Below are 27,087 nucleotides of genomic sequence, written 5' to 3'. Positions count from 1 at the left end.
TGCCCCCTGTTCTGGGATCTTCCGGTCCTGTTCCTTCCTCGTTTGGGCCCCCTGTTTGTCCTCCTCCTAGAACCCAGCTCAAACATCACCAATTCCAGGAATCATTCCTTCCGTAATAGTGATGATACGTTTTCCTTCAGAGTCTGGTGAAGTCAACCTTTCATGCATTCTTTTATTGTATTACCCTGACCTGAAAAATGTGTTTAGCATATTGCAGGTCTTAGCACTGGTATCTGTAATCAAATGAACAGGCAGACGAATAATTAGAGCTTGAGCGGTGGACTTCGTCGAGAGGCCTGGGAAGCCAGGACAGTGACGTCATCAGTCCAGTGTAACAGCGCTGCACGCTGGGACTAGCAGGCCGTCTGAGCTACTGTCACCAGCACTGGCCCCGCTTTGCCCCTGCCTTTCCTTGTTTAACACAGTTCCACTCTGGTCCCACTCCCGAGTCCAGCCCCTAACTTTCCGCCCTCCCGGTTGGTTGCGCGACCGCCCAATCGGCGGGCAGAAACCTTAAGCTCGCGCTCTCTCCGATCGCCTGGTGCGCCAGCTCTCGTTCCCGCGTCTCGCGAGCTTTACGGTGACTCGCGGAGAGGTTGCAGCTCGGTTCACTCTCGGCTGCCGTGAGACGAACTGGTGTAGAGACTATGTTCCGAGCCGTGGCTCCCGGACAGCTCCGGCGGGCGGTGAGTCCCGGCGGGGAGGGCCGAGCCCGGTGACGGTCCGGCCTTAATCTGCTGTTCCTGTGAAGGTCTGGGCGAAGGTCACTGCCGTCCCCAGACCTAGCTGGTCCTCGCTCTGGCAGGCCCAGGTTGAACTGGGACTCGGGTTCAAAGTTTTGGGGCCTCCCCTTGCCTCCTTCCGGGTCTCCAGCTGGGGGTCGAGGTCAGCTCAAAGTACCGAACCTGCGCTCCCGCTGCCCCTCCTCCGCGTCCTCTTCGCAGCCCTTCTCCAGCCCTCCAGCTTTCCTCTTTGCACTGCTGGGCCGCCAGGTTTTCCACCTTTGGCGGGGAGCAAGCATCTGCGTCCCCGGGGAATCTTTACCCGAGGGAGGAAAATGTCGCCGCTATGATGCCTTCTTGTAGAAAATTAAAAACCTGAGTTCAGCTTCGAAGGTGACGTTTCTGAAAGAATTAAACATTTTCCCTGGGCTCGTTATGGCTGCTCGAATCCACTCACTGTCAAGTACTGGGGGCGAGGGGCGGTGTGGTTTTGGAAACTTGGTCTGCTCTGTGGTGTATGGGACAGTGGTGAGTTTAGGTGATTGTATTGACAACTTTGGCCAATTTGCTTTTTTTAATCCAGCAGATTGTTGGTTAAGTAGCTGGGGAACTATTGGTAGCGCTAAGTTTTTGATGCTTTATTAGTTACAACTTATGAGTTTACCACATTTTTCTATTATGAGAAAGACTGATAGAAAATATGTTTTTGTCTAACGCTATGGGACAATAGTATTTGGAGATTGACCAGTTACAAGTCAAGTAACAATTTATATTGTAGATTCTGAAGGTTTTCTAATTTACAGTTAGGTTAAGTGACAAGATTGCTAAACTTGGGTCAGAAACTTTCTTGTGCACGCATATTTTCTTATATCCTGCTGGGACTTTCTCCTTGACACATAGTTAGCAATTTTTCTAGATATCTGTAGGTCCTTTTCTTGTGTATTCTTTGTTTCATTAAAAAAAAACAAAACACCAACCCTCCGTTCCCCCTCCCCCTCATACACACAGAGTTCAAACCCACATCCTTCAGGTCAGCCTTCAGTCTTTCTCCAGATATTTTCCTCAGCGGATCCAGACATAAACAAGTTAAAGTCATGGATTTGGAAAAAGTCCCAGGTAACAGAGTGACACTCTTAATATATACAGTAATGAGAAGGTAGTTTTGTGGACAGGTTAGGAGTCTGGCCGAAGAGAAATAGTTGTGGAGGGGGCATTTAGGACTCAGTTATTTTATAGTTATTAACTCAGTTATTTGATTTCACTGTTGATTTCCCTGTAGTTCAGATGGTAAGGAGTCTGCCTGCAATGCAGGAGACCTGGGTTCGATCCCTGGATCAGGAAGACCCCCCTGGAGAAGGAAATGGCAACCCACTCCAGTATTCTTGCCTGGAGGATCTCATGGATGGAACTGGTGGGCTACAGTCCACAGGGTCACAAAGAGTCCAACACAAGTGAGCGACTTCACTTCAACAGAAAAAAAAATGGAATGACTAACTTAAGTAATCACTATAAACACAGTTTGCCAATATACATGGACAGTATTTCCAAATCTTTACTGTGGTTTGCCAAAGACTTTGACCTTTATGACATATTTTCAGAATTTAAAGTCATGCTAAGTAAAGTAACTCCTTCAAAGTCATTGGAAACATCTAAGAGATTTGAATTTCAAGGATATAGGAAAATAGCGGGAACACTTCTAGAATGAATACATAAATATACATACATATTTAGCTTTAAAAATTTAGAAATTTCAGAAAAGTTTCAAGAATAGCACAAAGAAATCTCAAAACCCTTTGATGAATTTCACCAGCTGTTAACAGTTTGGCACATTGGCTTTATTTCTCTTCATATATTCATCCTGTTATTTTTCTGAACCATTTGCAGACATGCCCTTTACTCCTAAAACTTTTAGTGTATTTTCTATGAACAAGGCGTATGCACCTTTCATAACCACAGTTCGGTTCAGTTCAGTTGCTCAGTCGTGTCCGACTCTTTGCAACCCCTTGGACTGCAGCATGCCAGGCTTCCCTGTCCATCATCAACTCCTGGAGTTTACTCAAACTCATGTCAGTGATGCCATTCAACCATCTCATCCTCTGTCGTCCCCTTCTCCTCACGCCTTCAATCTTTCCCAGCATCAGGGTCTTTTCCAGTGAGTCAGTTCTTCACATCAGGTGGCCAAAGTATTGGAGTTTCAGCTTCAGCATCAGTCCTTCCAGTGAATATTCAGGACTGATCTCCTTTAGGATGGACTGGTTGGATCTCCTTGCTGTTCGAAGGATTCTCCAAAGAGTCTTCTCCAACACCACAGTTCAAAAGCATCAATTCTTTGGCACAATAAAATTGGCAAAATCAGCAAGTTTAACTATGATACAATACTATGCATTATCTGATCTACAGATATCAATTCATGTATTACCAGTTGTCTTGTTAATCATTTGTAGCAGTATTTTTTATTGTTTTTTAAATTGAAGTATAGTTGATTTACAGTGTTATGTTAGTTTCTGCTATATAGCAAAGTGATTCAGTTATACAAATATATACTTTCTTTTTTATATTCTTTTCCATTATGGTTTATCTCAGGATATTAACTATAGTTCTCTGATGCTCTGCAGTAGGACCTTGGGGTTTATTCATTTCTATAAGTACCAGTTCGCTTCTGTAACATATTTCTTACTCTGGTCTGGGATAGTCGAGTCAGGCCTTGCATTTAATGTTCTCATCTCTCTGCAGTCTTTCTTAGAAGGCTTCTCAGCCTTTCTTTGGCTTTGATGACATTGACATTTTTGAAGGCTCCAGGCCTTCTATTTTGTTGACTGTCCTCCATTTATGTTTGTCTGGTGTTTCCTCTGATTACTTTCAAGTTATGTATTTTTGGCAGGAGTATTACAGAAGTGGTATTGTGTTCTCAGTGGATCATACTAGGAGGCTCATAATGTTGGTTTATTCCATTGTTGGTGGTGTTAATTACTTGGCTAAAGTGTTATTCACCAGGTTTCTCCACTGTCAAATTACTACTCCTCCCTTTGTGATTTTTAACTAATTTATGGGAATATACATTGAGACTATAACTCTTGTGTTTCTCATCAGCCTTTCACTCACTGGTCTTATCTGGTGATGCGTCTTCCCTGAGAAATGATTGCTGTGATGTAAAATGGTGATTTTTCTAATTCCATCGTTCCTTCTGCATTTGTTAGCCTTGTATTATTATTTATGAACTCATGGAATCGTGCTTCATTCAGTAAGTTATGATCCGTTACTACTGTTAAATGTTTTGGTGCTCAAGGTGTGCCAGATTTCTGAAGTGCAAGTCCCTTCAATCTGGCCTGTTTGCTTACACTATGGTACTCTAAGTCAAAATGGCTTATCTGACTCCTTACTCTAGAAATTTAAAAAAATTGTTCTGTAGTTAACTGAATAAATTTAGAAAGATACATTTCTACAAAGTCATATGTTTAATAATATATTAATCTACTAAAAGATTTAAAAAATTAAGCTGTTATCATGACAAGGTGAATATAGCTAACGCTACTAAACTAGATATTTAAAATTGGCTGAGATGGTAAATTTTATATTTGTTTTTCATTGCAGTTAGTGAAAAAAGAGATACCTTAAGCTGTTAGAATGTAAGTTAAATGACTCACATTCGGTATCTAAGTTCCATTTCCATTTTGGCTTATTTATGGCCTTGAGCAAAGTCCTTCATCTTTGGAGGGGGCTCCTCAGTGTTACTTGTTAATGAAAGTGTTTTCCATCCAAAACAAAGAGCTGAGGAACACACTAAGAGGAAAATAGGTAGTTAATATTCTTGCAAGGATATTAATCTGAATTATTAGTATTATTTTATTCAGTTGCATTTAAGGTTGATTTGTTGACTAGTAAGATACCAAAGGGACTTCTCTGGTGGCTCTTTTGGTAAAGAATCTGCCTGCAATGCAGATCTGGACTCCATCTCTGGGTCGGAAAGATCCCCTGGAGAAAGGAATGGCTATCTGCTCCAGTATTCTTGTCTGGGAAACTCCATGGACAGAGGAGCCTGGTGGGCTACACTGTCCATAGGGGTCGCAAAGAGTTGGACACGACTGAGTGACTTATACTTTCAAGATACCAAGGAGATATTTTACACAGAGAGTACAGCAACATTTTCAAGGTTATTTGAATCTTCCTATTACTGTATTCATTCCCAGACACGAAGGCACATCTATTATGATTCAGAAGCTATGAAACTGGTATGAAGGAACATGACATTTTTCAGAGTCCATGGTTTATCATTGATGAATGAGATTGAACTCTGTAATTCACATGCAGATTTTAATTTCTTTTGAAGGAAGAGAGAAAGCCAACTTTGATGTGGTACTGAAAGATTTATTGCGTGAGGTGAATTCAGTAAAATTATGCTGCTGCCAACGTGTCTACTTTAAGAGTCTTGTCTGTTTTTAAAGAGAAGTAAATTGTGTTTTTAATAATATAGTCAATGTCATATGACATTTCTAGTCATGATTAAAAGCTACCGTATTTTATTACTAAAGAGGTTAAAGTAATTTAAAGTTCAGAAATGTAATATACATTTTAAAATTACAAAAGTTACATTAAAATAGGAATGGGTAACTAATTATATATTATTTGTCTTTTTCAGTAGAAGTTGAAAGATTTTATAGTTTGTTTCTGCTTTTTAATTTTTGAGTTAAACAAACCTCCTCCCATTTACCATTAACCCCATTTAGTTTTCAAAGGTGGTGGGGGAGGTAGATTATGTTTATTAAACTTTATGTTTTGAGTAGGTTTGTAAGGATAAAGTAGGGAGTTAGGGTCCCAACTTTTTTTTCTTCCAACTCCTGTGGTAGTTCACTACAAGAACATATAGTTAAAGGGGCTTCCCAGGCTCAACAGTAAAGAATCTGCCTGCAGTGCGGGAGATGTGAGTTCAATCCCTGGGTCGGGAAAATTCTCTGGAGAAGGAAATGGCAACCCATTCCAGCATTCTTGCTGGGATAATCCCATGGTCAGAGGAGCCTGGCAGGTTAGAGTTCATGGGATTGCAAGAGTTGTACATGACTTATCAGCTATAGCAATCCTTGGTTGCTCCTGAAAGACTGAAAAGCAAGCAGGATCAAAACTGTTAAGACTGAATAAGAGGACGAAAATGTGTTCATGGAACTTTAGCTATCCCAGGTTGATGATGACTTTGAAGAGATTGTGTTCAGTGTTGAGTGGAAGTGAAAGCCAGTTTGCTGTGAGTAAAGGTTCAGGAGTGAGGTGAGGCAGAAGAAATTGTGAGTAAGGACTTTGTTTTCAAGAAGTCTAGACTTGAGAGGGAGGAGAGAAGATGATAATCTCTTTAAGCCCTATCCTTGAAAAGAATACTGTCTCTTAAAGGCCAGTCAACTTAATAAGGGTATGCAGCTGGTACGTAAAAGAGAACTTCACTTTACTACTTGGAACTAAGTCTAATCAGTAAGTTCAGATAAGTTCCCTAAAAATATGGTGGAGTGGGAAGACTTCCCTGGTGGTTCATTGGCTAAGAATCCGCCTGCCAATGCAACGGACACTGGTTTGATCCCTGGTCTCAGAGGATCCCGTATGCCATAGGGCAGCTGAGCCTGTGCTCCACAAGAGAAGCCACTGCATTGAGAAGCCTGCACACTGCAACAAAGTTTCCCCTGCTCGCCACAGCTACAGAAAGCCCACACACAGCAGCAAAGACCCAGCGCAGCCAAAAATCAGTAAAAAAAAAAAAAAGTATGATAGAGTATCTCTAGTGATTTAGCATGTTTGTGTATTGTTCTTGGTAGACACACATATTAAAGTGCTTAGATAATTAAGTTATCAATAACAGAAAAATGGTTGCTTTTTAGTTTTTGATCATTTTGGGGGAAAATTCTCTCTTGGTTACTAAACATTCACAGAATGCCCACTCTGTATCATTCTCAAAGACAGATATTGAGTTCACAATGGAGAGTGAGAAAGACCTAGTCCCTGCCCAGTGCCTTTCAAGCAGACTGGGGAAGACAGACGTTGAACACATTATCTTACGAGTGATCACGAAAGGTGTATAGGGTCTGGGGAATAGGTATTGGAGGAGAGAATTAATCTAGTTAGGGGGCTGGAGAAACCTGTGAAATTACTTTGTGAACTTAGGTGAACTACAACTGTTGTTAGCAGGTGATGAAGTAATAGTAAGGGTAAAGTATTTTCTTTAGGTAAAAAGGTCACTTCATTTTTGGGTTTTGGCTATCTTAAATCACCTGTTTACCTTTTGTTTTAATTCAGTACTTACTGTATGTGCTCTTTTTTTTTAAAGGAATTTTTAAAAGTATTTTAAAGTCTTTATTGAATTTGTTACAATACTGCTTCTGTTCTGTGTTCTGTTTTTTGGCCTCAGGGCTTGTGGGATCTTAGTCCCCTCACCAGGGATCCAACCCCCAACCCCTGAATCTTAACCGCTGAACCACCAGGGAGGTCTCTTATATGATGCATATCTTGCCTTTTAAACATGGTATTATTTCAAGGGTTGAATTTGAAACAGAAATAAAAGTGCATCAGTCATGTTAGTTTGATTGTTTAAAAAAAAAAAAAACCCAAATAAAAGCGCATCTAAAGTCTGCAGCCCCCTTGCTTCAATTCTGGGCGAGCTTGATGGGCCATCCTAGTTCCAGGGTTCCCTTGTGAGATCAGCTGAGAGCTTTTTAGTGGCTGCATTGCAGTATTGCAGTTCAGCTTCTTCCACTGCCCAGTTATATTTCCTTGATGCCTCATGGGGAGCAAAGAGTGCTCCCCAATAAACGTCTTTCACACACACGCACACACAAAAGGGTTGATGACTGAAAATGGGTGGTGGCACCAGTCTGCATTAATTAATTTAAGTAGCAGTGTTTTGAAGAGATGAGATTCTTTTCTGAGCAGCTACTGTATTGCATATTTCAAGTTATCTTTAAATGTTGAAGATTTGGCTTCTTTTTTTCCTCATAAATAAAGGGGGCCCAAAAGTCTACAGATGCAGTGGATCACAAGGTAATAAACAACTTGCATTTAAAAATCTTTTCAGTAATGGGACCTGTACTTTTTAATCTTTTTGTGATATGCTACACCACTTGTATTTAAAATAGAATTTTAGTGTTGTAGAATTTTTAGAGCTGGAAAAGAGGCCTTTGAAGTCATCTTTTTGACCAGTTCTATTATTTTTAGCAGGAGAGTATTTGCTAGGTGAAATATTACAGGAATGACCCATATATAAAACAGCTAAAAATGGCGATGCTTTGAGAACTGTTAATTACACACCTCAGATCTGAGTCCAGCTACCTGGACTTTAACCTGGTTCTTTTCTTAGGTCTGTAGCCACTAAGTTCCAGTTCCTTCATATGTAAACTCAAGGTAGTAGTAGTACCACATCATAAAGGGTTTTTGAGTTTTAAATACGATTTACTCTTAGTGGAGGGCTTTGATCCCTGGGTTGGGAAAAATCCCCTGGAGAAGGGAACAGCTACCCACTCTGGTATTCTTGCCTGGAGAATTCTTTGGACAGAGGAGCCTGGCAGGCTGTAGCCCATGGGGTCGCAAAGAGTCAGACATGACTGTGACTTTTGCTTTCCTTTCTTTTTCAGAGGGCTCAATAATATTAGTTTGGTTAATTTGGTTAAAGCAAAGTGAGCGACCATTCTGGCAGCCTGCCTGCCTGGTGCTCACTTTATTCTATGTGGTGGGGCCTCATAGATGCGGTGCCTCCCTGGATGGAGTATAGTGTAAAAACCACCGGTTTAGTTTGTCTCCCTCGGTTTGAAGATGAAGAAACAGGGCTCTGGTTTAAGGAATAACATTTTAAAGGCCACAGACCAATTTCTTCTGCTGTAGGCTACACACAGCTATTATTGCTGAATTAAGCTACATAACCATGTTTAGGTTCTGCAGCTTCCCTTTAGGTGGTATGTGAGAATAGAAGGTAGAACTTTGAATTAGAAGAAGTCTTAGATAATTGAAAAAAACCTTACTATTAAACTATAAAGGAGTCAGTTGGTAAAGTAATGTGAAGTGTCTTAGGATATGTGTAGTGCTTAGTAAAGACTGGTCAGATAGATGGACTGAGTAGTTTCTTATATATTCTTTTGTTGTTGTTTATTCTTTAAACATTTTTGAATAGCCTTTTAAGAAGAATATGCAGTGTTCCCTTGGAAGTTCTGAAAAGCTTGACAATTCCTTAGGAAACTACCCAATTTATCTTATTATAGAACTATAATTTATAGCAAATATGGGCCTTCTGCCACCAAATCCTGGATTTATTCTTTAAATGGTGATGAAAAGCTCATAAATTTTATGGTAAATGATATGTGAAGCATAATCAAAAATATGGTGTCTGATATATATTGGTAATAAATAGTTTGTTACTGGCAATTCTTGTTAAATGTGATTTGAATCATAAATTATGCCATTGGATCCTAATTACACAGTTCTTTACTGTGTGCTCTTCTGATTAAAAAAGAAGTACCATATAATTCTACAGGTGTCTATCGGAAAAAACATTGTTCTAGACAATGAGGATACAAAAATGAACAGGCATGGTGTTTGCTTTCTAAGAACTTTCATGCCATCTCAGGGATTGTGAATTGCTACAACTTTTCTGGAGAATATTTTGCATCAATCAGTGTTAAAAGCCTTGAAAGTGTGTCTCTCTCTTGATCTAACATTCCTACTTCTAGGATTTTGTCATAAGTGAATCTTAAGATGTGCATAAAGATTTCTAACCTTAACCATAAAAATTCTTACCTCCTGTGAGATTTTTTTTAATTGTAAAAACGTAAAAGCTATGCAAACAGAGACTTGATTCAGCAAAAACAGAAGTCTCCATTTCTCCCCCTTTCTTGCTCACTTTGAGTAAACAAAAAAAGGAAGAAAAAGATAAATGTCATCCACTAATAAACAATGTAGCAATTCTGTCCTCTGGTTTATTCTTCAGTGTCCTCTTCCCATCCTCATTCTGTGGCTCCGGAAGCATTTATACCCCTGAATGCGTGCTCTGGCCTCTATGGCCCTCAGCTCTGGGATTGGTTCATCAAAGATCGAGGAGGCTTAGAGGGCTGAGGAGAAGGAATGGGTTACAGTTGTAGAGGTAGGAAGCTTAGGAGAAGAGGGGCCCCTATCTTGTTGAACATTGTACAGAATCTGACTTAGTCATCTATGAAAGCAGAGCAGCTGAAGTAACCTGGCCAAGTTCCAATCTGAACTTTTAGTCTTACTGGACTAAAAGGATATCTCATCTGTTGAGGAAGAGTGCAGAGAGCTTTGAGAAGGTTCATCTCTGCATTGTTTATAATCATAAAAAATTTCTGGTAACCCAAATGATTATGGAAACTAGTTGAACTGGTATGCCTAAGTATTAATAAAAAGATGAAAGTGTTAGTTGCTCAGTAGTGCTCAACTCTTTATGATCCCATGGTCCATGGAATTCTCCAGGCAAGAATACTAGAGTGAGTTGCCATTCTCTTCTCCAGGGGATCTTCCCAACCCGGGAATTGAACCCAGGTTTCCTGCACTGCAGGCAGATTCTTTACCATCTGAGCTACTAGGATATGTACAATATAGTAAACAAAAAATATGTATTCTATTGATTTAGTTGCGTGACCAGCATTGTAGTCCTGTGCCTGGCTTCCCTTCATTTATACCCTCCTTATAAAATGCAAGCTCTGGGTACATTTTCAGTCAAACCACTGAACCTTGACATGTGATCATTAGTGCCTCTTTTTCTCATTGTCATTTTCCACAAGGATAGTTCTCAGATTTTCTCCTTTCCTCATGCCAGTGGTATGCTTCCTTATCCTTTCACATGTCAGAACACCTAAACTTTTTCCATTCTTCCGCTTGATTATCTGTGATCTGCAGCTGCCAACATTTTGGCTCTCTTCACTAATTGGAAACTATTCTGTCTTGTACTTGTGTGTGAACAAGCCTTATTTCCCTTGAAAACTTTGAGTGCAGGGACCATTCTTGTTCATCTTTCTGTTTCTGGTGTTTGAAACTATTTCAGACGACCATGAACTGCACGGTGGTTTCTCAACAGTCCACAGTACCTGCGGAAGGATTTTAACTGGCTCCAGGATACAGTCCAAAAGCTTAAGCAATTGAAACTTTAGCAGAATTGCTGTGTAGTGTTGTATTGTAAAGACATATTTACATTATCAGTTCTTTTGGTATTAAGTAATTCATTTTACCTGAAGCAACAGAACATTAGTAGTTGATTACATTATCATTATTCCTGGATATACTGTGCTCTTTAGTAGTATTGGGTGCAAGTGAATGTAATTGGTAGCTGACACCTAGTTTGAGAATGTGTTCTAAGGATTTTAAATTCAGATACATATATCAGTTTCTTGTTGAGCATAGATTAGTGGGAAAGTTGTTTGGAAATAATAAAAATATTTTTTTTTCTAACAGTAGAATACTAATTTGTATTTTCTATTTTTATTAGGCAGGAATATCAGTAATAGAGTGATAGATATAAATAGCCCAGTTTTGCTATTGACCAAGTATTTATAAATACATTTATAGAACTGAGTATTGCATACACTTCTCTTTAAAGCACACCTGCTTACCAATTAGAGCAAAAAAAAATTATATTGCAACATAATTTTCCTTTTTTTTTTCTCTTTTTAGACCTCATTGCTACGATTTCAGAGTACCCTGGTGATAGCTGAGCATGCAAATGATACCCTTGCACCCATTACATTAAATACCATCACTGCAGCCAAACGTCTTGGAGGTGAAGTGTCCTGTTTAGTAGCTGGAACCAAATGTGACAAGGTGAGAAATCTTTAAGGTCAACCATAGCAAATAAAATCGCCATCAAGAGACAGGGAAAGATAGCGACAGAGAGTTATAATGAGGACTGTAGCCCAAACTGGGTCCTAAACCTCATTAAACGGTCAGTTTCACAACCATTACTGTGTGTGAAAAAGAAACTAAAAGATTTGCTCACTAGGCATTTTGTCTTTTGAAATGAGGTGGAATACTTGATTTAGTTCCACTGGCACCATCATGTGCCATCAGGTACCAAGTAGAGAGATAATATTTGTAGTCCCCTTAGAGGTTAATAGCCAATCCCTTTTTAGTATTGATGAATATACTTGCTAATTGCTTTTAATTCCTGAAAGTGGTAAATCTGGAAAAAGTATCATGGGTGTTAATTTTTAATTGGTGTAAGAATTCAAATGCAAGGACTTTCCCAAAACTATACCTGGTACTAGAAGATGTTCTTTGTTTGGTTGTTGACATAAGACAATGACCGCTTTGTAAACGAACCCCCTGAAAAGGAACTCTAATGACGTTTGCAGAGTCTGTACCTTTGGACTTTAGTGTAGTTGAGATCATGCTTTCATTGAGCTTACCCACTTTGAGCCACCGTTTGCCTCTCACACCATACAGGATTAGTCAGTTGTGTAGTTGGGGGCTTGGGCCTCAGGGGAAGAAATCCAGAAGAGAGCTTGTTACTTTTTAGACAATTTAATTTGTTTTTTTTTAGATGGCATTGATGCAGAGCTTGTGATATAGCGCAGGTTCAGTTAGTGTTGTTTTGGCCAATTTCTTACATGCAATTGGTATCTTAAAATAATGTATTCAAGCAGGTGTGTGCTTATGTGGATTTCTTTACCTAAATCCTGCTAACAACTGTTGACTCTTGCATAGTTATAAAAGATAGCTAAACTATCTTTTTGGTTGCCCTACTTCCAGATATAGAAGTTCTGGATTTGATTTTTTTTTTTAACTGTGATTTTAATTAATCTAATATAACTTGGAAGATATCTGATGTTGTTTTATTTATAATATTTTGAGAAAAATTGAAACAAATCATCTCTTCTTCAGTTACAGTCTTATTATCATGTCACATTCTAATCTTAAAGAAAAAGTCAGTACCTGTATATAGAGACTCTGTTAATAACCCAGGCAGATTTCAGTTTTATACTGAAATATAGCTGTTTATCATGGACAGCAAGTAACTTTTCTATGTAGTGCCTGAAATAAGAGATGGATTTGATAGTACAGTATCCCCTGCCAGTGAATACTTGATTAGGAGAGTTGCTTTTGCACTGCCTTCTTTCTTGAGTGAATGTTGTTGGAACCTTACCTCCATTAAAGGAGGGCAGAAGGCGTGGCCTTTTATGTTTACTCATCAGTGAATCAGTAGGAAGGTAAACAAGAAGACGGTAGACCAGAATATGATTGCCGTGTTTCTGCTAAAACAGGAAACAGTCATGCTGTACTTAGAGATTTAAAAGGAGGAATTCTAATGACTTTCTGTATACAGAAAATCTGAGTGGTCAAAGAGCTTTCCCAGAACCCCATCCTGATTCTAAACAAGAGAAAAGAGGAATTAAAATAGAAAATATTTTGCTTCATTATAGATAAAATTTATGTTGATGGGCAGGAACTCAGGGGTTGACAGTGGACTGTTTTCTCTATAGTTTTCTAAGGTTCTATATGGTTTTCTCGATGGCCCAGAATCACTGATTTTAGTATCAGCAGAAATCATTATTGTCAGATAAAGTGCAGTGGCTTGCATACCAGAGTGGTTAAGTCTTGTTCTTTAGTTCTAGGAACCTTAAATCTGAAATGTCTGAAATGTATTGACTCTGTCATTATTACGAGTGAAAGAACCTAACCATTTCTAAAATGATGAACTTATATTTGCATTGAGCAAAAGGGAAGAGCACAATAAACAATTACATTTGAGTGGATAGCTAAGTTGATTTTGGTTTATCAATCTGTACTTTTTTCAAAGCAAGAATTTTTGTTTAGGGTCAGTAGACCGTAAGATCGATTGGCTTAAGATTTTCTTTGTTAAATAATTTTCGTTTATTCCTAAGTAGCCCTTTTTCTCGTAAGAACAGTTTTTACAGTGGCCATTAAGATTTTATACTCTGTTGAATCTGGTAAGGGTGGCTCTATTAGTATCTTTCTGTTAGATGGATAATTAAAAACTTTTATCCATAGGTGGCACAAGATCTCTGTAAAGTAGCAGGTGTAGCAAAAGTTCTGGTGGCTCAGCATGATGCATACAAAGGCCTCCTTCCAGGTGAGCTTTTCCAGTGGAAAAAAATTAATGTCTAAATTATGCTTGAATATCTGACTATGAAGATATTATGAAATGTGTTTATCAAATGTGTTTAATTCTCAGAGGAACTGACACCATTGATTTTGGCAACTCAGAAGCAGTTTAATCACACACACATCTGTGCTGGAGCGTCTGCCTTTGGAAAGGTGAGAAGATTTACAATGTGGAATCTGATGTCACTAGTTGGAAGGGTTAGATTTCATGGTGCTGAAAATGTACAACAGACTTTGTTTAGATAGCTAATTCTGGCTTTCAGAATTAATGTGATAGTTTTGCTAAAATTTATTCTTTCAAGATTTTGATATAATGTCTGTTAAAATGCTATCTCCAGTCTTTCAGCTATGGTCATAGAGACAACTCTGTTCTTTTGAGACTTTGTCATAATTTTTTATAATGCCACTTCCAGATTTTCAGATTTTGTCATGGGGAAAGCCCTATTTTTAAACATATTTTTCTTAAATAACAATGTGGAAATGTCTCATTGTGTGAACGCCATTTGAATTAGTAACCCATTATAAGAAATGGATTTGTTTTGGTTCAGTTCTGTTCAGCTGCTCAGTTGTGTTTGACTCTTTGCAACTCCGTGAACCGCAGCACGCCAGGCCTCCCTGTCCATCACCAGCTCCCGGAGTCCACCCAAACCCATGTCCATTGTGTTTGTTTTGGTGACTGATGGATATTTAGAAAGGCCAAGTTTATCTGTTTGAGAGATTTGGAAAGGACTGTGTAGTGGTTGAAGACATCCTTAGGGTAAAGAGAAGTGTAATCTGATCTCATGCATTGTGATATGTCTGAATGTGCTATGAGATGGGTAGTGGTCTGCCTGAGTTATTTACCTTCCTGAAATTTGTTTTCTGATATGTAACATGATGCAGTTTGGCCAGGTGATGTCTACAATCTACCAATTGGAACTATTGAAAGATGGAATGGGCTTTCTCTATAGCAGTTTCCACTTTCCTTGCAGATGGTTAAGTCAGAGGCTTGCCATCCAGCTGCTGTATTTTGGGATGTTGCAGATCAGCATTGACTAAAAGATCACTGGGGACCCGTCCTTCTCAGGGTTTTGTGTCTGTGTTAGATGATTTAAACAGTTTTGTGAGTCTGGAGTTTCTGTGATGACAGTTCACCTAAAAAAGTGTTAAACCAAGAAAGGGTATTTGTTGTAGCTGATTCGCTAGATTTTAATACTCTGGCTTTGATTGCTGTGTGGGTGTTTTGAGAACAAAGGTTACATAATAGTAGTATAGCTGGTGCTGCAGCTTCTGAATGGATTTGGAATGAGGAAGAGTCCATCAGGTGAAACTAAACAATTTGCTCTATAATAAGTCTTCACCGATTGTCTTTTTAAGATACCACAACTTTATATTGGTAATCTAGAATTTTAAAACTGCCATCTTTTTGTGCATCAAAAGAACACTGTTAGTTATTACCTCTCCTTCCCTGAAACCATGTGGTTTAGCCTGTCAGATAGTGTTGAGATGTATCTGTTTACCATCCATCCTTTCAGGACATTGAGACGTGTGCCTTTAAGTGCTGTGGTAAATTTTGTTTTCAAGATGTGCTAAAATGAAATAAGGGATAGTAGAAGTACAAAAAGTATTAAATTTCAAGGAATTTAAAAAAACTCTAAAACTTTAGAAAGAAACACAGTCTGAATATCACAAAATTTGTGTGAGAATCTGCTCAGCCAGGTAATAATATTCCAGTCATATTTCCTGAACAGTTAAAGAAGGTGCCTCAAGGAAAGAGTTACTTACTGAAGCAGGCTTTAAGTGCTGACAGATTTGGTTTGTTTTAAAAGCAGGTATCTTCTAAACCTCTTATTTACCAAGTTAGAACTATGTTTAATGGCATTTTAATTATTTTCCCAAGCCCTTTATTTCCTATAAAATCTTAATTTTTTTTCTGATTGTGGATTTTATAAACTATGGTACTTTTCAGTAGCTCTGTTGTTATGGTTGAAAGGGAATCGCTATATAATATAGGTAACAATAGACTGAGTATTAGAAAATCTTTACAGTTGGAGGATGTAGCAGGAGGAAATTTGGCTCAAGCTTTCAATACTTGTTGGCATCAATTTATATAGAACTGTTTATTAGATACAGGGTAGGGATGTAAGTGGAGACACACAGCCTCTGCTCTCGGGGTGCTTATAAACTTAGTTGAAGGTTAAATATGTATATTAAAACTTTTAAAACAAAATACATGTTAGTGCCAATAGTTGTGTATGCATGTGACAGGATGCAGAATAAAGGAGTGATTAGAGGATAGTCCTGAGAGAATTGTTAGAGGAACAGAGAAGATTTGGGGATGGAATGAGAGGAACTTGAGTGCTGTTACAATGAAAGTTCACCTGCTAGAGTTGGTTTCATGTACTGAGTTTAGGAGATGCCGTAGAGTAAGCTCTGTGTAGAAAGCAGTGGGGAATTTTACCCTTTCTATTTGTGTGATAAAAGCAACACTTCACTTTTAAAATTACACTTAGATGATGTCATCATCTAAGAGAACCTTTGCATCTAGAAAGTATGCATATTCATTCTTCACTAACTGATTCTGTTTTAGAGCCCAAGAAATTTAGAATAAAAGCATAGAGATTCTCTTCCTCTTACTGTGAGATGAAGTAACTAAGCCCTGGAGTTATTGGGGCTTGCCCAATGATCCCTGATAGTGGGAGTAAAGTTACCACATGTATCTATTCCAGAGATGTTATATGCATATACAGAGAAAGCATATACATGTGTGTGTATATGTATGTATATATATATATAGAGAGAGAGAGAGAGAGAGAAAGGCTGTGCTTTACTTTTCTCATTTTTTAAATTATATGGATTTACTATAATTTGTAAACCTATGCCCTATTGAGGGCTTCCCTGGTGGCTCAGACGGTAAAGCGTCTGCCTGCAGTGCGGGAGACCAGGTTCGATCCCTGGGTTGGGAAGATCCCCTGGAGAAGGAAATGGCAACCCACTCCAGTACTCTTGCCTGGAAAATTCCATGGACTGAGGAGCCTGGTGGGCTACAGTCCATGGGGTTGCAAAGAGTCGGACACAACTGAGCGACTTCACTTTCACTTTCACTTTCATGCCCTATTGATGGACACTTGGGTTAGGTTTTTTTTAATGCAACATCACTTTTTAAAAAGGTGAACATGTCCGATTTGGAATTTTTTCTTTCATGTACATTAAGTAAACATATAAGGATTTTTTTTTTTAGTATTTGAGAATTTTACTACTCTAATTATTTTTCTATCTTATCTAAATTCAGTAATCTATGATTGTCACACTTTGTAAATGATGATCATTAAAGCAAATATCATATCTCATAATTCAATGTACTGAGTTAAGGTAGTTTATTGCTATAAACTCATAAAACTCTTAATGTAGCTAGAGTAATGATCGACTCTTACTTATGTTCAAAGACTATCCAAAAAGTTGTGCTTGAAGTTGCGGTATGTCTAAAGATGCATGTGAAATATAAAATATTCAAAATAAAGTTTCTACAGAATTTGCTTTTAGAGAATGTTACTGCTAATATTTTACAGCCATCCATCATCATGTATTGTGTAACTCAGTACTTATTTTGCTTTTAGAACCTTTTGCCCAGAATAGCAGCCAAACTTGATGTTGCCCCTATTTCTGACATCATTGCAATCAAATCACCTGACACATTTGTGAGAACCATTTATGCAGGTGAGTACCCAAGGAAAACAGTTAATCAGAATGTTAAATTTTTGAAAATTCTAAAAGCAGAAATTAATCTTGAAGATAGGATTTTGAAGCATGGATCATCCTAAAGATTCCCGAAGAAAATCTTACTGTTAGATCTTAGTGTTAGAATTGCTGCTGGACCGTGATATGACATTCTCTCTGATAGATTTAAAACATACTTTTTTCCTTCCTGGTCATTCCATGTACAGAGTGAGATTTTTCCAGTGATAAAAAATTAGGTTTCTTTTCAGTATATTTTGTAAGTGGCACTTGGAAAAGAAAACTTTCTGTTTTTTTAAAAATAATTTCAGTCGTCTTTGCTGCTTCTATTTCATTTCTGTCTGCATTAAGAAATTCAGTTCAGTGTCTTAGTCGATTGATCTTTTGCTAAGCACACTGGTCTCTGGTGGGGCTGGAGAAGGCAATGAACTCTTTGATCTTTCTGATTGAACTCAAATCAAACCTCTCATCTTTAGTAGTGTTTAAAGGGAAGTATTTGGTCATAGTTTAGGTCACTCTTAATGTAATTGCTAATCCATAAGAAATGTCTCAAATACTTTTAAAATCTTGGTGCGGCACACTTCCCGTCCTCTACGCCCCTACCATGTTTTCACTTATTATCTTGCCTTAGCAGGCATGGTAGCTTTGTCTTTATTAAGTTATTGCAGCTCATGTTGTTAAGTTAGTGATCATGTTGTTTTGGAGAAGAAAGCTTTTGTTTATATTCCTTTTAGGAAGAATGTACCTGATTAGTGTGACAGCCTTTTCCAGTTTGTTTCTTCCATGCAGGTCAGCACTTGTTCTATTTTTAAAGACATCCAAGGTTACATAGCCACTGATATGTTCTTCAGTGTTATAGTCTTTTTCCTATATTTAGTAAAGGTAGAAAAAACCTAACTGGTTTACAGTTATTTTTTCCTTATCTTTGTGAAGTAAATTCTGAACCTCAAAGGAATACTTGGGGGATTTTTTTGCCTTTCATGGTTGTTTTTAAAAATAAATGTGCTTTTCAGGAAATGCTGTATGTACAGTGAAGTGTGATGAGAAAGTGAAGGTGTTTTCTGTCCGAGGAACATCTTTTGAAGCTGCAGCAACAAGTGGAGGCAGTGCCAGTTCAGAAAAGGGTGAGTGTTCGTTTGTATTTGCCTTAGTTTCTTATTTTTAGTTCAGACATTATATTAGAATAAGAGATTACTTCTAGTTAAATTTCTAATGCAGACTGTTTGAGAGCTTCATCTAAATAAATGATATTCCCAAGTTTATGCAAAAGTAAGAAATATTTATATTATTTTTTTGTACTGTGATAGTTTGGCATATATCAAAGGGGTAGGAGTGGGGTGCATTGAGATTAATTTGTTATATTGATGTAAGGATTTTTTTACTCTCCTCTCATTGTTTATTATAAAAGAACTTCAATATAATGGGAGACTATAATAATAGTAAACTTATGGAAGGTGTTAACACTTTAATATATACAGTATCTTATTAAACCCCGTAGAGAAAGGGTTATTTCAGTCTTATAGGTAGACTCAGAGAATTAAATGACTTCTCAAAAGTCATATAGCTAATACAGTGAAGGCCGGAATCCAGTCCCTTTAAGTCTTTCCAAAAATCAAAGAGCATGAAATTAGTAGCAAAAAATAAAAAATCACACTAACAAAGTTAAATTTCCTGTGATTAATTCTTTGTGTATTTCTCTTAAAAAATTATTTTTACTGTAGTCCTTGAACTCATACTGTTTGTTTTGTTATATGTATCAATATACGCAGCATCAAGCATTTCCCCAGTGGGAATATCAGAATGGCTTGACCAGAAATTAACAAAAAGTGATCGACCAGAGCTCACAGGTGCCAAAGTGGTGGTGTCTGGTGGTAAGTCGAATATTGTAATTTTAAAAATGATGTAAACTTAAAATACTTTGCTTTTATTAATACTTAATTTTAATGGAGCACAGGTGTTTTTTCAAATGTAAGAAGTAAGTTGTGAGTATTAGTCCCATTTTACCTATTAGGAAAAGGAAATCTTGAGTTTAATAGTTTGGACTTCTGTTGCAAATCTGTTTCATTGGCACCAGGGGGAGCATGGTACAAATCTCAACTCTATAGCTTTGCAACTTGGTATCTTTGTCATTTTGACTGACTCCTGTGTTATTCTGAAGAGTGTGGTTAACTTCTGAGGCAAAGAAAGGACTGATTGGAATCTCAGGGCTGTGTTGTGTGATCCTTTGCTCTATTTTAAAAGTCTTGCAGCACAGTCCAAGTCTCTATGGATAACTCTTTTGAAGTTTTTTTTTCACATTTAATATGAAAGCTGTTAATATTGCATAAGACTTGCTTCTTTTTGTACATCATGCTTCTTATTTAAAAACAAAACAAACAAAAAACCCCAAGAAACAAACAAAAAGACCCATATTTCATAGCCTGCTGACTTTTTAAAACAGTGACTGCTATGATTGAAAAATCTTTCCAAACTAAACATCAAATGAAATAATTAAGCTACCAAACAACCTCTTATTGCAAGTGGCATTGAGAGGAAATAATTTATATTTCAGAAAGGTATATCTGACTAGTTTATTCACTTATTTTTTCAATAAATGTTTATTAGGTATATGTTCTCTGCCAGACCCATTGCAAAGTGCTGGAGAAACAGAGAGGAAAAAACGGATTATTCTTGCTCTTAAGGAGTTTAAAGTCTAGTGGAATGTCTTCTTTCAGTTATTCAGTTAAGTATTGCTAAATATAGCAGTGACCAAGATAGGTATGAATATTATATTTAAAGAGTTTTTGTTCTAGTGGGGAAGACTGATTTTAAAGACTAATTATACTGCTAGTTAACCAGTTAGTTAATTACAGAATTACAGTAGTGTTGAATGCTTTATTGGAAAAGTGCAAGAGTATCATTGGAGAACTTAGGAAAGGCTTTATAGAGGAGGTGGCAGTTATATAATATGAAGATTCACTCATGCATATGAAGTTCAAAATTTTTACAGAATGGAGTTTATATTTGCTTAATTCTTTTTTTTTTTATTTTCCCATCTTCTTAAATGAGGTCGGGGTTTGAAGAGTGGAGAGAACTTTAAGTTGTTGTATGATCTGGCAGATCAACTACATGCTGCGGGTAAGTTTATTTTCCTTACTAGAAAAATATTTCCATTTCATTGGAAATATTTTTTCTTCATTATTTTCATTTGTATATAAATCACTCAAAGCTGCAGATTTTTTTGCTTTCTCTGGTTTTCAACTTTTCTGTCTGAAACAGTTTTTCTTAATCTCCACGTAAATGGTGTAGCATTCAGTGAGGAAAGGTTGTCTTTGTTCTTTATTATTTATATGATACTCTTACCGTTTGCCAAATTTTAGGAGTTTTTCCATTAAAAAAAATTAAATGTCAATTTCATTGCCTACTTCAGATTCAGGAATGTCCTTGTTTTTCTCTTTATTGCTAGCCCAACATAAATCTCTCATACAAATAGAAATTAACATTTAACATTTTAAAAGTTTATAGGGAAGATAGATCTTGTTATTAAAAGTGTATTAAGAATGAAATGATGGTTTTTGAAAAAAATCAGAACATTAAAAATATTTTCGTTTTTAATTATACAACTATAAATGAGTGTATTCTTAATGTCTAGTTTGTTCTTCCCTTTTTGAGAGTTTCGTGTATAACTTTCTGGTTTTTATGCTTTATATTACCTAATATATGTACCCATAGAAATAGTTATGGTTTTGTCTGAATAAAGATGTAATCTTGACTCTATAATCAGATGATGGTATTTGACTGAGGATATTTCATTTATTCATTCACTGAATAAATATTTATTGAGTGTCTGCTATATGACAGGCACTATTTTTAGGAGCTAGGCAAAAAACAGTGAATAAAATGAGCAAAATGATTCAAAGTTCTAGAGGCCAGAAGCACGTCGAAATCAAAGTGTTGGCAGAGCCACACTCCTACTGGGGAGTGAATATGTTTCCAGTTACCAGAGGCTGCCTTGGCATTCCTGGACTTACAGCCACGTCACTCCAGGTTCTGCCACCGTCTTCGTATTACCTTCTCCTCTTTATCTGTATCATGTCTCCCTCTGCATCCCTCTTACATGGATATATGTGATGACATTTAAAAATCACCTAGATAATCCAGGATAAGTGCCTTCTCCCAAGATCCTTAACTTTATATCATATCTGCTGCCACACAGGTAATATTCACAAGTTCTGAGAACTAGAAAGTGAATATATCTTTGGAGGGGCCATTTTTCTGCTTACTACAGACAGTAAACATAGTAAATTAGTAAATAATAAAATAGTATGTTAGGGGCTTCCCAGGTGATTCAGTGGTAGAAGAATCCACCTGCCAATGCAGGAGATACAGGTGTGGGTTCGATCCCTGGGTCAGGAAGATCCCCTGAAGGAGGTAATGGCAACTCATTCCAATATTCTTGCCTGGAGAATCCCATGGACAGAGGAGCCTGGCAGGCTATAGTCCATGGGATCGCAAAAAGAGTCAGACATGACTTAGTGACTAAACAGCAATGAATGCACTGGGAAACCAAAAAATAATCCACTTAACTTGCTTTATTGTGGTGGTTTGAAACTGAACCACCAATATCTCTGAGGTATGCCTGTATACAGGAGAGTGTGCATAGGTTATATGCAAATACTGTTCCATTATGAGGGATTTGGGCATCCTTGGATTTTGGTGTCCTTGGAAGGGTTCTGAAAGTAATCCCTTGTGGATACCAAGAAATGGCTGTACAAAGTTTTGACATGTCTAACGACAGATACCCTAGGAGAATTGTCAGTTAAGCAGTTGGTATAGAAATGTGGAGTTCGAAAGTTTGGACTGGAGATAGAAATCTGGGAATCAATTGCACTTAGGTGGTATTTGAAACTGTGAGACTGGATGAATTCACCAAGAGTGTAGATGTAAAAGAAGTCCTAGGACTAAGCCTTAGATGCTGCAAGATTAAGAGGTAGGGGAGAAGAGGAGAATGAAGACCAAAGACAAATGGAAAAGTAAGGCAGGAAAACCAGGATCGAGAGTCTGATGTTCTGGAATCTAAGTGAAGTGTCTCAGTAAGGCAAAGCGTGATCACCTATGTCAAATGCTGCCCATAGGTCAGGGAAGATGAGCACCGAAAAGTGCCTCATTGATCAGCCACTTAGAGGTCATTGGTGACTTTGAGCAGTTTTAGTAATGGTAGTAGTGGGTAGTGGGGGCACAAACCTGATTGGAGTGTTTATAAGTAGTTACATGGTTGTATTTACTTCATGATCAGCCATCGAAGCTGATCATGAGCTAAGTTCATTTGTGATTTGTGTGCTTTACTTGTATGTGTGTCATATTTTACTTAAAAAGTTTTTAGAAGTAGAATGGGAGGCCTGGCAATGAAGACAGTGAATGCAAACGACTCCTTAGAGGCTTTTAACCATATGGTAGAGCAGAGAAATAGACAGTAGCTAGAGGGGGAGCAGGACCAGCAGAGGAACTTTTTAAAGATTAGAAGATAATAGCATGCTTTATATGCCGATGGGAATGCTCTAGTTAAGAGGGAGACGTTAATCATACGTGAGATGAGAGTTACTGGAGCGATGTTCTTGAGTCAGTGGGAGAGAATATGAACACAGCTGCAAATTGATGGGTGAATGTGTTAGTTGAAGCAGGTTTCCATTTTTTAGTGCAATTGGAAGCAGAATGTTAAAAGAATATTGGAAGTTTGAAGAGAGAGGAAAGATACAAAATTACAATATAGGACAGTCTGAGAGAAATAAGGCCTATTTATTTAAAGTACAAAACAGTTAATATGGCTGAGTATTGGTTTTTCTCCAGTCATGCTGAACTGTATGTAGTAGGACAGGTATGCAAAGGGGAGAAAGATTGCTTAGTCAGTAACCAGAGATGGAGGTTTTCCACCATTTGGAAATAAGATGATATAAGAGGAGGGCAAGGAAATTGAAGGCATATGCAAAGGAGTGCTTAGAGTCATTGATAATAGAAACTGAACTGGGTAAAGAAAGAAGAGAGAACATAAGGGGAGAGAGGGATAGTGCAAAGAATTATAGACCTCAGTGGGGTCAGAGGGTTGTTGGAGTCAGGTACTAAAAGGGGTCAGCTGGAATGGGGAGATCACAGAGAGATTTTGGAAATCGAGATTGTTGATGATATTGGTAATGGACAGATTGAGGATATGACCATGGCTGTGGCTGAGGTAGCATGAAGGGTAAGATGACTGGAAGAGGATTGCTCAAAGAATTGAGGAGCCAAGGTGTCAAAGTCTTCAAGTATTAAGACTAGTATTGGAGGGAGTAGCAAAGACCCAGAAGCTAAAATCTTAGAGAAATGAAGGGGATTGACCTGCTGGTTAATAGATGACACAAGCAATACACGAGTGACATTATCCGATGACATGAAATTCAAAATTGAAGGCTTTTAAGGAGAAAGGAGGGAAAATTTTTGAGAGTTGCAGTGAGGGCCTGGAGCACCACCTTGAGGCCCCAGTTGTATGAGGATAGTGGCAGACAAGGCGGCATCTGCTGGAGAGGATTGGAGAGGGTAAAAAAAAAGTTTTTTTTTTAAATTTTTAAAAAACCGTTATCAATGAATGCCCCCAACAAATTGAATAATAGAGCTTTAAAAAATGACAACTATTTTTTTCTTAGTTGGTGCTTCTCGTGCTGCTGTTGATGCTGGCTTTGTTCCTAATGACCTGCAAGTTGGACAGACAGGAAAAATAGTGGCACCAGTAAGTATTGCAGTAAAATACGCCATGCAAAATTCTGTGGGGATAAGAACTGTATATATTTGTGGAGCAGTCATCTCAGTGATGTGATGACCTATTCAGTGTACCGAGGCAGTTAGCCTTTATCCCGGTGAGTGTGTCCTCACAGGCCTGTGGATCTCTTGGCCTTAGTAAAAATAGCAGGCCTTAAATCCAGCAGTGTTTTTCAGAGTTTTTAAAGCAGTAGAATACTTTGTCAAATTTATGTCAGAACACTAAATATGAAATTGAGAGAAGCATCATTTTATTATATAGATTTTAGATGTTCATCTTAGCATTTATTTACTATAATGCCTATGTATTATAAAATCTATCCATGAAACTGATGAATCTATATTAATGAACACAGACTCTCAAAATCAGGAGCTGTGAATGACAGCTGTAGTCTCACATCTTCCCGAACACCTCGTTTATTTCTGTGTTATGTCTAGTTGCATGAAATTCAGTAAATTCTATAAATTCAGGACTTCTGATTCCATTCTGATCCATATTAGATTATTCTTCAATTAAAGCTATTCAAAACTTAGGAATATATTGGTTTCAAAGTTGAATTACTAACAATATCAAATGATTGTTCATGTTTCTAAGATGATACAAGTTTTCAGTGGGTAGAATTCTTAGCCAGCTTAAATCTTTATTGTGTGGAGGAAAATGAGTTTTTAAATATATTTCAAAATGTACTTTTAATGTATTTCAAAACAAGGTATTAAGTCATATCCATTAAAAAATCTCATGTCTCATCAGATGTTCATTTAAAATTTCAAAATAATAAAAAAAATTTAAGTCTTGTCTTTGAAGTTTGTTTTGAAGAGAGTTCAACCCCATTTTATTTTATTTTTTCTTTTTCTTTTTCATTTATTTTTATTAGTTAGAGGCTAATTACTTTACAATATTGTAGTGGTTTTTGTCATACATTGACATGAATCAGCCATGGATTTACATGTATTCCCCATCCTGATCCCCCCTCCCACCTCCCTCTCTACCCGATCCCTCTGGGTCATCCCAGTGCACCAGGCCCGAGCACTTGTCTCATGCATCCCACCTGGGCTGGTGATCTGTTTCATCCTAGATAATATACATGTTTCGATGTTGATCTCTCGAAACATCCCACCCTCGCCTTCTCCCACAGAGTCCAAAAGTCTGTTCTGTACATCTGTGTCTCTTTTTCTGTTTTGCATATAGGGTTATCATTACCATCTTTCTAAATTCCATATATATGTGTTAGTATACTGTAATGGTCTTTATCTTTCTGGCTTACTTCACTCTGTATAATGGGCTCCAGTTTCATCCATCTCACTAGAACTGATTCAAATGAATTCTTTTTAATGGCTGAGTAATATAAAAATATGGAACGCTTCACAAATTTGCGTGTCATCGTTGCACAGGGGCCATGCTAATCTCTGTATTGTTCCAATTTTAGTATATGTGCTGCCGAAGCGAGCGCTCAACCCCATTTTAAAATTGGGTTCTTTGTCTTTTTATTGCTTCTTTATTCATTTTTTGAAGAGCAGAAATTTTTATTTTTATAAGATCTAATTATCAATGTTTGTTAATACTTTTTGTGTTATTCAGCTTATTTGAACTCAGATAAGATCTCAGAATCTAAAATATGTACTAAAACTGTAAACAAAGTCAGAAAAACCATGTAACCTATTTGCTTGTGATACCACATTTGTCAGGCTGTGAGAACATTTATTGAGCAGGTAAATTCAAACCTTCCCTGACATTTAATGAGGAATGGCAAATAGGTATTTTTTTGGTGAAAATCTTGTTTGTCATAGTTTACATGAATAAACAGCTTTATTTGAATTTATTTACCAAAGATGAAGCCCACAACCTTTCTAATCAGTCTAATCATACTTCTACAGCAAAGTATGGTGGGAGACAGGCTTTTGTTTACATTGACTTTTCAGGAACAATACACTGTTATTAAGTAGCATGGCAGAATGACAGGGAACTACCAGTGGCATCCTTACTTGTATTGTAGGTAAATGTCATACAGTCAGCTTTCTTCAACATTGCTCTCATGACTGTAGGATTACTGAAAATTTTTCTTAAGGAATTTAAAACATATTAAAGTCTTCACTTTAACATGAATCTTGTATTCCCTGGAGATTCTGGCTCATTAACTGTTAGACTTCAGCGTGTGTGTGTCAGTGTGTGTGTGTGTGTATGTGTCTGTGTATATTTTTGTGTGTGTATGTGTATATTTTTCTTTTAAGACTGTAAATCTTTTTTGAGCTGATTTCAAGTTTACAGAAAACGAATCAAGTACAAAGTAAAAACCTTTATTTTTGTGGACTGTTTGAGAGTAAGTTGTTGAGATGATTCTCCATCATTTCCAAATATGTAGGACATTCTCCTATAAAACCACAATACAACTTTTAAAATCAGGACATTGGCACCAGTACATTAATACCATGTGAACATCAGACCCTTTTCAGGTTTTGCCAGTTGTCCCAATAATGTGCTATATGTTATAGCAAAGGATTGTAATTTGTAATCAAATGTTGCATATGGTTGTCATGTGTCCTTCCATCTCAAAGAGTTCCTGTCTTATTTTGACTTTCATGACCTTGACATTTTTGAAAATTATAGGACAGCTATTTTGTAAAGTAGAATGTCCCTTATTTTGGGTTTGTCTATTGTCTCCTCACCGTTCAATTTAGATTATATATGCGTCTTTGACAGGAATATCACAAAAATGATATTTCATCCTATCAAGTGGTATACAATTTCATTGTGTCTTATTAGATTTTCACTTTGACTGTTTGATTAAGGTGATAT

The 27,087-nt window shown here is 37.4% G+C and overlaps 1 protein-coding gene and 1 non-coding gene across 2 annotated transcripts in view; one reads left to right on the top strand and one right to left on the bottom strand.

The window, feature by feature from the left end:
• Nucleotides 1–520: 520 nt before the first annotated feature.
• ETFA (electron transfer flavoprotein subunit alpha) overlaps nt 521–27,087 on the top strand; it is a 70,647-nt gene continuing 44,080 nt past the window's right edge. Inside the window, exons 1-9 of the mRNA XM_043921811.1 lie at nt 521–686; nt 11,364–11,510; nt 13,698–13,779; nt 13,882–13,964; nt 17,408–17,507; nt 18,539–18,649; nt 19,295–19,396; nt 20,574–20,642; nt 24,182–24,264. Of these exons, the coding sequence (XP_043777746.1) occupies nt 648–686; nt 11,364–11,510; nt 13,698–13,779; nt 13,882–13,964; nt 17,408–17,507; nt 18,539–18,649; nt 19,295–19,396; nt 20,574–20,642; nt 24,182–24,264 (816 nt within the window). The 5' untranslated portion in view covers nt 521–647. The remainder of the gene's footprint in view (nt 687–11,363; nt 11,511–13,697; nt 13,780–13,881; nt 13,965–17,407; nt 17,508–18,538; nt 18,650–19,294; nt 19,397–20,573; nt 20,643–24,181; nt 24,265–27,087) is intronic.
• Nucleotides 25,641–25,744, bottom strand: LOC122707074. Its single transcript, XR_006344605.1, has one exon. It is a non-coding gene; the product is annotated as a U6 spliceosomal RNA (small nuclear RNA).

This window comes from Cervus elaphus, chromosome 13 (assembly GCF_910594005.1).
Source record: "Cervus elaphus chromosome 13, mCerEla1.1, whole genome shotgun sequence".
Taxonomy (NCBI): domain Eukaryota; kingdom Metazoa; phylum Chordata; class Mammalia; order Artiodactyla; family Cervidae; genus Cervus; species Cervus elaphus.
This window is presented reverse-complemented; position numbering and strand designations above follow the sequence as displayed.